At 40.6% G+C, this 9,860-nt stretch overlaps 1 protein-coding gene across 1 annotated transcript; it reads left to right on the top strand.

Moving 5' to 3' along the window:
• The first annotated feature begins 219 nt into the window (after nucleotides 1–219).
• LOC101167481 (transcriptional repressor scratch 1) lies at nucleotides 220–9,020 on the top strand. The gene is made up of 2 exons (XM_004078111.5): nucleotides 220–1,241; nucleotides 5,168–9,020. The coding sequence occupies exons 1-2, from the start codon at nucleotides 1,127–1,129 to the stop codon at nucleotides 5,893–5,895; spliced, it is 843 nt and encodes a 280-aa protein (XP_004078159.1). The 5' UTR covers nucleotides 220–1,126; the 3' UTR covers nucleotides 5,896–9,020.
• The last annotated feature ends 840 nt before the right edge of the window (nucleotides 9,021–9,860 follow it).

The raw sequence follows: 9,860 nt of genomic DNA, 5'->3' as shown, positions 1-9,860 counted from the left end.
CAAAAATAATTTATATCCTTATCTCCCCAAAACATGGCGTCAACTCACACACACACACACACACGCACGCCCCCCCCCCCCCCCACACACGCACACACACACACATTAAAACATGAAGAGAGAGAGAGGGGGGGGGGTACAGAAAGAAAGAATAAAAGAGAGAGAGAGAAAAAAAAGGGGGGGGGGGGGTGATAACAGCTTCAATAAATCATCCGGGCCAGTCGCCTCTCCCCGGGGATGCGGGACGGATTAAATTAAGCACTCCCTCCACCCGTGTGTCGATCCATCCCTCCATCCGCTCTCTCTCTCTCTCTCTCCCTCTCCGCGCGCACTGCACCGTATAAATGCCAACAGCTGATCGCGAGAGTCACACTCACGAGAAGCTGCATGCGGCGACAGAGGCAACGAGACGAGGGGAGGACAGAGAGGGATGCCGTCGATCCATCCATCCATGCCTTCATCCATCTACGAGGAATGTTTTGGTGATCCTCTGCGCGTTAACGCGGCGACCATCAACAGGAACTAAGGACTACTTCTGCGGGGGAAGAAACAAGACTCCTCAGAGAAGCTTTTCAAACATCCCTTACCTCTTCTACCTCTGTCTCATCTACTTCAGAGACATCCTTCTTTCACCTCTTGCTCTCTTTTTATTTTTTGTTTTGTTTTTTATTTTCGTTCATTTTTTGGGGGGGAGAGGGGGGGGTCCTTTTCCCCTTTTTTTGTTTTTGTTTTGTTTTTTGACATCTCTTCGACAACTCTCCCTCCTCGATTTTCTGGTCTTCCGCCCGCTTGCAGCGCAAACGCCACAAGGCACCCCCCAGAGGGAGCTGTCCGGTGCTGAAGTTGCATTTCTTTCCACTGAGCAGGCAGAGGACAGACGCGCGCGCACGCTCAAGCAGAAAACCTGACTAAAAACTGAAAATTCAGCACCACTCAACTCTCCCATCGGATCTGTTTCTTCTCCGCGCGCTTCCTGAAGACAATCTTCCCGCCGTCCGCCGCTCTGCTTGGCGTTTTTTACGGAGCCATCAGCACGCTGGCCAGGCCGTCGGCGCTCGAAGTGTGTGTGCCGCCACGATTGTGAGAGTGTGTGCAGTTGCGTTTGAGTGTGTGTGCGCCCAACATCATGCCAAGGTCTTTCCTGGTGAAAAAGGTGAAACTGGATGATTTCTCCAACGGGGCGGACCTGGAGAACGCCTACCGGCACAGGACGGACCTCAGCCTGCGGCTCCACGACAAAGGTAGGTCAGACTGCTCACACAGCGAGGACTAACAGGTGTCTCGGAAACGAATCGATCCCAGAGAGGAGGAGGAGGAGAGGAGAGGAGAGGAGAGGAGAGGAGGAGGCGTGCTTGGGAAATAAAACTGGATGAGTGAAACAAAGAGGTAGATTTACCTGTTGACGGCGGTTCGAATTCTCCTCCAGTGTGCAACGCAAACCTTTGTTTTCGTTTTATTTGGAAAGAATGGCGTTACCTAAGCAATATCTGCAATTATTTGTCATTTTATACTAAAATTAAATGACATTAGTTGTATGTGTGATGTTGCATGCAGGAGATATTTTTGGTTGAATCAACAGTCATCTGCTCTGCATCAGAATCATGGATGGCTTGTACTCCTGCTAACTCATCAAGTATTTGCTTTACCAAAGCAGCTGAGCTACTATTGGAAAATATGAAAGTGTGCCAAAGTAGGGGGACGAACTGCACTAAATACAAACTGAGAGCTTTCGAGGGCGGAATGAGATCAGGCAAGACAATAATCAGATCCTGGCTGAAACATTAAGGCTCAATTTTAACCCCCTCAGATGACTGTGGGTTTGTAATCCAAGATTATTTATGATGCATCCTTCAAGCTTCATTGCTCAGATGCTTCCATCAAAGTTGATAATTCACGTGTTTTGTGGACCAAATCAAAGGCGTTTTTTTTTATTTAATAACGGATCACATCAAGCTGGAACCTTCTCCTAACCCAAGAGAAGAGATGGAAGAAAAGAAAGAAAGAAAGTTGGGGACAACAAAATTTTCTTGCTCTTATGATAAATCACTGAATTCATTATCAATCCATTCAGAAAACCAATTCCAAACTAAAACCTGACTATTTGATTGATCTCTAACAATTTCTCCTGCAAAAAGTCATCCAACGATGATATGCAGCATATCAGCCTGACCCATCAGGGACTGATTCCCACACGCTGCGTTTCATCCTTTTTTTTGCGCACCTTCCAGGTGTTCCTGTTCCACTTCTGCAGTGTTGGCACATTTCTTGCCCTAGAAGGCTCCAATAGAACATAAATGTTTTAGTCTGTGTGCATGCCATTTAAGTTTGATATATTCTGCAAACTAAAATATGTATTAGATTTTTTTTGTATTTATGTTGTTGTTTAAATAGAATGCAACTTTCATTCAAATATATATATATATATATATATATATATATATATATATATATATATATATATATATATATATATATATATATATATATATATATATATTATATATATATATATATATATTTAAAGTTCTTATGTGCGTGTTGGTGCATCCTTGATGCACAGAACTTGCCCTGTGCGCCACTGAAGTCGCTGCTGTGCCGCTACCTGTCTGTCATTGACCTGTCGCTGCATACCAACACGTGTATTCAGTGCAAATCTCTGCAGGAGAGTGAAAAAAAAGAAAAGAAAAAGGGGAGCTGTCAGTGGGCTGCTCCTGATGTCGAGGTTAACGAGCACTGCCAGGTTTGACACGCGATCTGCCACCTCAGCAGCACCGTGAACGCAGCCTGTCCCGGCCACCTTTTGTCTCCTTCACTAGCATCTGATGTTAACAGCATCATGTGGCACAGACATGCAGCACAGAATACTCAGTCCCACAAACGCTGGCTTTTACACACGAAAAGCCCAAAACAAATCCATGATCCATGAGAAACTGTATCTCAAATGAGTGTTGCGGATACATATACACATGGACTTGCTTATCTTCTCTTTCTTTTTTATGTTCCTTCATATCCATATAGTGAAACCAATACTAACTAATTTAAGATGCTGCTGTGCTGGTTATTAAAGTGTTTGGGTATGTTGGGATTCAGGAATAAAAGAGGAGAGGTGTAAAAAGATGCCATCAGAGCGTTACAGGTTGTTGCCATGGATCTTTGCTGCCATCTTTTTCTTCAACCTTGTTGAATGTACTTGCATGCATTCTCTCCCCCAGCCGAAAACAAACACCGATTCGGACACACTTTTAGATTCTGTGGCAGATTGAGGATGGTTTTTACTTGCTAGTCAATTTTTTGACAGCTATCAATGTTTTTGCATTTTTAATCCCAGAAAAAGCAAAAAATAGGTACATTTATTTTCCATAGTTCCACTGAATTGTGTCTTGAGAAAACACCTTTTTTTTCTTTTACCCCACTCTTGCATAAAACCCTTCTGCAAATGCTCAAAAGAGGAGAACAAAACTGCACTGCAGTGAGGAAGTGTGTGGTGTATCACTGTGGTTTGGGCTTGCCCTGCTCTGATCTGCCCATGCTGCTGCTCAAACGCTAAATCAGCTTTTTTTCTTTCCAAGTTCAGGGTCTGCAGGGAAGCATTTCAAATGAAACTCTGAATGGAAAAAAAAAAAAAAAAAACTATCGCTGAATTATTCTTGAATACATTTTCCCACCTGTAACAACCAGGAACAGAGACAGATGCTCTGTTTTTCATGAAGCCACGTTACATTTCAACAGATGTTTCAAACTTGTTAAAAGCAGCAGCTGTTGCTGGTATTCTCCACACCTTCCCTTAAATACAAGGTGGATTATAGAAGCACCTGGAAAAGATTGATATGAAAGAACTGCAGCTGTCAGACTGTACTTTAGGCACACAGTTGTTTAGCTGTGCATCAGTTATCAATATGTGAGCAGAGGAGGAGAATACGTGGGAGGAGGGTAACTTTATGACCAAAGTATGTTCAACGCCGCTGTGGCAGATGGTGATGAATCCCGTTAATGCTGTCAGAAATTTGATTTTTTTATTAATTTTTCTGTCACATTTTGCATCCGAAACCTTTGACAAACCTTTTCTTTCTTGTTGCTTCAGAGCTGTTTTACATGGATGTCCTGTATTTTCACCGTGGCTCTGTTTGCTTGCCTTTAAATACTTGAAAAAAGTGAGCTCTTGCTTTCAATTTATACTTAGCTTCGTCACATACGGCATTTCAGTGTAGCTCGATCTCACTAAATACATCTCTATGTTAGCATAAAATGCAATATTTAGCACTTTTAAAAACTTCAGTGCAAGATTTTACATTCATTTCTGGTTTTAATTAGAAAGACATTAAGAGGAAATTTCTAGCATAAAAGAAACGTGTCGTCCCTGTTCTGTATATTTTCCACCTTAATTAGTAAATTAAAGTTAACTAATAGATGCAAAGTGGGCATTTAGTGATTATGAAGAGAATGTTAAAACTTGAAAGTAATACACCTTCCTTTTAAAAAGCTTTGCATAACCAGAAATGATTGTAGACGTTAAAAACTATTAGAAAATGCATACAATTTGAGTTTTTTAATCTTGTGGTTTCTGAGTTAGGGCATAGGGACAACCGTTTAAGCCTTAATGGGGTTCTACATATTGATATTATACCTCTTGTCACCAAGGCATCAATTAAAGAACACAAAAAATTAAATACATGCTAGAAAATCTTTCATAGATGACGGCTTTTATAATATGAAGCCAGGGTAACAATGTCAAAATTGCTCAATCTATTTACTTTTGATTATATTCTAATTAATTTTTCAAATTTCTTTTTGAAAGCAACTTTGTTTGAAGAACACTTTCCATTATTGATATGAACTTACAAATTAATAAATGAACTGAATGTATCTAAATGCAGTTTTTGGGTAAAAACTTTTAAGGATCTACTTTAAAAGAAAACTGATTCACACATTTGATCATTAATTAGTATACTCCTTACAGTATGCATCAATTCAACATTTATTCATTTATTTGATTAAGTCCTACCCTCAACAAAATGGATCTTTTTTTGGCAACTTCTTAACTGAAGTCTGTCATAATACAGCTGCAAACATCAAATCCTCTTGTGCAAGTTTACAACTAAACCAAGTCCTACTTCATGACTTTCACTGCACCTTTTATTTCTTACACGTCCTCTTTTTCCTCTTTCAGGTGGCTACATCAGTGACTACATCAGCCCTGTCGTGTATGACGGAGAGAGTGATGGTGGCATCAAGGTGCCCTCTCCCGATCCCCTCTATGATGGTATCCACAGCGACTACGGCGCTCCTGACTCAGAGTCTCCCGAGAGTCCCAGCTCAGAGATCACGGATGGCTACATCAACGGCGACACTGCAGTGAGTGAGGGTTACACAGTTGATGCCTTCTTCATCACCGATGGCCGCTCAAGAAGAAAAGCTCTCGGCAGCCCCAGGAGCCTTCAGAGGCACACCTGCAACGAGTGCGGCAAAACCTACGCCACGTCTTCCAACCTGAGTCGGCACAAACAGACACACCGCTCGCTGGACAGCAAGCTGGCAAAGAAATGCCCGACCTGCGGGAAAGTGTACGTGTCCATGCCTGCCATGGCCATGCACCTGCTCACTCACGACCTCAAGCACAAGTGTGATGTGTGCGGGAAAGCCTTCAGTCGACCGTGGCTCTTACAAGGTCATATGCGCTCGCACACAGGCGAGAAACCGTTTGGTTGCGCCCACTGCGGGAAGGCTTTCGCGGACCGCTCGAACCTGCGCGCTCACATGCAGACTCACTCGGCCTTCAAGCACTTCAAGTGCAAACGCTGCAACAAGACCTTTGCGCTCAAGAGTTACCTGAACAAGCACTATGAATCTGCCTGCTTCAAAGGCCCCTTCTCCCCTCTTGGCCCCCTAGATGCATGACAGCTTAAAAAGATCAAACAACTGACAAAAGCGCAGACATGAAGTACCATTATCCTTAAAGACTGAAACGCAGACAGTATATTTTTGGGTCAGAGAACGACCTTGCTTCCTCGTCCTCAACCCGTCCTTTTACTTCCGCCCCAACACACTTTCCTTGGAGCCTCTTGATGATGAACATAATGAAGATAGCACAATTTTTTTCCTCCTTGAGATTTGCCCACTTAAGGATTTAACTGATCGACGCATGCACTTCGTCAAAAACTCTTGACCTCTTCTTCCTCGGCCTGTTCAGGATAGAGACATTAATACTAACAAAGCTTCCTCTCAGCATCTAGATTTAGTACGACAGCGTATTTTTTGGGGGGGGACATTGATGATGAGAATGACAAGAAAGACTTTAGTGAGCCTATAGCTACTAGTTTTCTCTCTGCACTGAAATGTGGTGAGTTTTTCATTCAGAGTTTTCTTTTTTGAGGGAAAGGGGGGGTATAGTTGTAATAATAATATTGATAATAATGCTAATAATGATGCTCTGCTGCACCAAGTGACCATTATCCCCTCCACTATTGAGGTATTTATTTGTTTTTTTTTAAAACTTATTTATTTATTTATTTATCTATTTATTTTTTTTTTTTTTTTTCAGTTATATTTTTATATGTGATTTGATACTTATTAATTTGCACTGTATGTTGTTTACATGTGTGTTGGATAAATGCCAAGCTCTTTTTAACCACTACAGGCCAAAGCATAAGTCACTTTTCTTTTTAAACTTTGTCGTTTATTTATTTTTTCAAATATGTTGTTTGTTTGTGTTTTTTATATATTAACATTGTTGCATGCAAAAAAAGAAAAATAATAATAATAATAACAATGAAACCTATGCCAACATCTTAAAAAAAGCTTATGATTTTTTTTGCCAAATTACTATAGATAGAACCCGAGGGCAATATTTTTTTCTCTTGGAGCCTCCATAGGACTCTTCAAAAGCAATAATCACCTAATGCATGGTATTTTATGATGAAGTTATGAAGTATTACCTACTACTGTATAGCAGTTTTGAAAATCAGGTATGTCTTCACCTATAGTCATAAACAGAAAAAATACTAATATTACAGACATCAGGGAACATGCCAATGTAGTGTTAGAGCAACAAAAAGAAAAGTCCCGTCTTTACTCTCTTGTTATGCACTGCCTGCCTCTTAGTGAGTAGAACCGTTTAGGTTGTAGGCTAGAGAGGCTGGGATCAGCTACCTGCTGGGTGTGATACCTCTTATAGGACAACTAGTATGTCACCCTGAGAGACCTGAACTACACTAACATTGAGAAAATCTACAAGAAAAATAAAATAGCGGACAAGGACTAATCAGAAACAATCACTGACGTAGACGGGTGACACTTAAATATGTTGTTTTTGTGTCACGGGTCCACATAATGAATATCACACCTATTCTATTGTATTGATCTGCAGGAAGCAAACATTGAGGAATTGTGACGAGATGCAGACAAGTGTAAAATTGCAGGTAACTGTAAGTATGCTTCCAATAGAAAACCAAGGTGAAGTTTGGTGCATTGCTGAAGTTGGACCGAGGTCAACTTTGACTGCAATGCATTATTCAACAATCCCTCCAGAGCACTTCCATAGTATAAAGCGTGCAATCTCCAGCATGCACTTTGGCTGGATGATTACCGTTGAGCTCTTACAGTCACTAACAGAGGCAACATGTCACTCAGCCCTGATTGTTCCGCAGCAGGTTCTGTTCATCCCCTCTGGGCCAACTATAGGCTATGAGTGAATTACCTACAAATGGGTTAACGCTAATGAGCCCCTAACTCACAGATGACTAGTTATCTAGGTAGTCAACAGTGGTGTTGCTGAACCCAGTTCTCTGCAGCTCAGAAACCCCTTTTTTCCAGATTCATGGAGCTTCCCAAGAGACAAACCGAGGACACCCACTAATCACTAGGTGCTTCTTTTATTTTAGTTCATATTATGAAACTGTAAAGAAACATTTTTAATAATGTATGTGCGAGAGTGCATGAGTGCACATGCAAGCACACAGTGCCTGCTGATGAGCCATTTGGAATCACAGAATCCGTCCGCTGTCAAGCTTTTGCAATTAAAACCTTTGACAAAAGACAGTGTGCTTCCTCAGAATGAAGGTTTTTTAGTGATTTCTGTCCACATTTTTAGGTTATTGAAAGAAACTGACACAGCACAATTATGGTGACACTAGTCATGTGCAATGATGGACCGGCTTCACATCAAAGGCACCTGCATCTGCAACAAAGTCTCAACGTATGGTTTTTCAAGCATTTGATTGCTTGATTAAACACATTTGACATTGGCAGTAGAAATAAAACGTTGTCACTAAAAAAGAAAAGAAACAAAAAGGTAAAAAATAAATCTGAGTTTGTTCTGAAAGATTTGACAGAGATTTGGGAAAATTGGGAGTAAACCTCTGCAGTATTATTTTTTAATCTTCCTTGGTTTATTAACAATAAAAAGCATTACCTTTATAAACAATGTTGCTCTATCATGATTATTTGAAACATTTGGGTTAAACTCCACGGCAGTGGTTAAGTACTGTGTAATCAGACGAAGATAATAAACAAAATGACTTTGTAATTACAACTTTGAGCTTTAAAACAGCAGTTGCAGTGTCTTATGGGTATTTTGTCCATCATCAAGCTGTTCGGAAAGATCAGTGAGTCTGTTTGCATGTGTCCGTCTCTGGGTGAGCTCCAGGTCTTGCCTCCTTAAGCACTTCCATCATTTTCATCTCCACCTTAAAGAAAGTAGCACAATGAAACTAACTAGAATTCAGGTAGAGAAGAACAAAAAACTTCTATTAGCTTGACCTCTCTTCTTCTTTTTGTTTTTGTATTTCCAAGTTAAAGAATGGTGATACCGTAATTAATCGTTTATTGGGGGAAAATCCTTTGGACTAAGATGTTTTTACTGCTGTATAGCAAAATCTGACACACCTTATCTCAGGAGGTTTGGATCTCTGGTGCAGAGGGAGGACCTCCTGTCTTTTTTGAGCCAGTATTCAGAAAATGTAAGCACAATGAACACAAAGCATTTTGTGGCACTTCATAATAAAGAATAATCTTAACCAACCAAAGCAATTTGCCGAAGTGTTGTTTTGTCATTTGTCAAACATTAGCATTCATAGAGGATAGAACTACAATCACTTTGGAAGAAAATGCATACAAGAGCTTTATTTTATTTAGGAATTTTAAAAGGCAATTACTGGTACTATGGTAAGTTTAACTCTGATTCAAAAAAAAGCCTCAGTTCATATGTGAAACAGGAAAAAAAAGGTTTACTCTTGAGTAAATAGCCTTTTCTTTGCATTGACATTGTCAATATTGTATGTTTAAACAGGAGATTGACTGAAATCAATTCCAGGAACCCTTGTTTGGATTCCTTAAGCGGCTAGGATGGTTAAATACTGCAGCCTGAAAATGTCATCAGACGGATTAAACAGTGGTCAGGTGTGTTTAAATGAACTGTTTGAAGTGTCCTAATGACCTTATTTATGGAAGAAACGTTCATCCTTATCAGTGCACAGAATTACAAGATTCATTTTTTTCATACAAAAAAATGTTTATTTTGCTGTCCCTACAATGTGATAAGAGGGGGAAAATGTGGATGGAACTAACCAGACTGCACGTCTTGGGTATGTTTCATGGAGTTTCAGGCCAATGACTGTCTTCATTCACATCAAGCTCCCCCCCCCCCCCCCTTTTTTTTTTAAAGACATGAATCATTTAAACACTAAAAGGGCTTCCAAAATGTAAAATATATCAGTCTTGTTCTGCGAGAGCTCCTCTGATGTGCACAGACAGTCACAAAGGGTGTGTTGTGGTTTCTGCAAGCACCGCCTGCACTTTCTTTGGGTACTGGGAGTTGGGGCCTTGCCAGATTTGTCTTGTTCCAGGACGTTCTTTGGACATTCAAT

The sequence above is a fragment of the Oryzias latipes genome, chromosome 16 (genome assembly GCF_053564925.1).
Source record: "Oryzias latipes strain Hd-rR chromosome 16, Olatipes_Hd-rR_3.1".
NCBI lineage: Eukaryota > Metazoa > Chordata > Actinopteri > Beloniformes > Adrianichthyidae > Oryzias > Oryzias latipes.
This window is presented reverse-complemented; position numbering and strand designations above follow the sequence as displayed.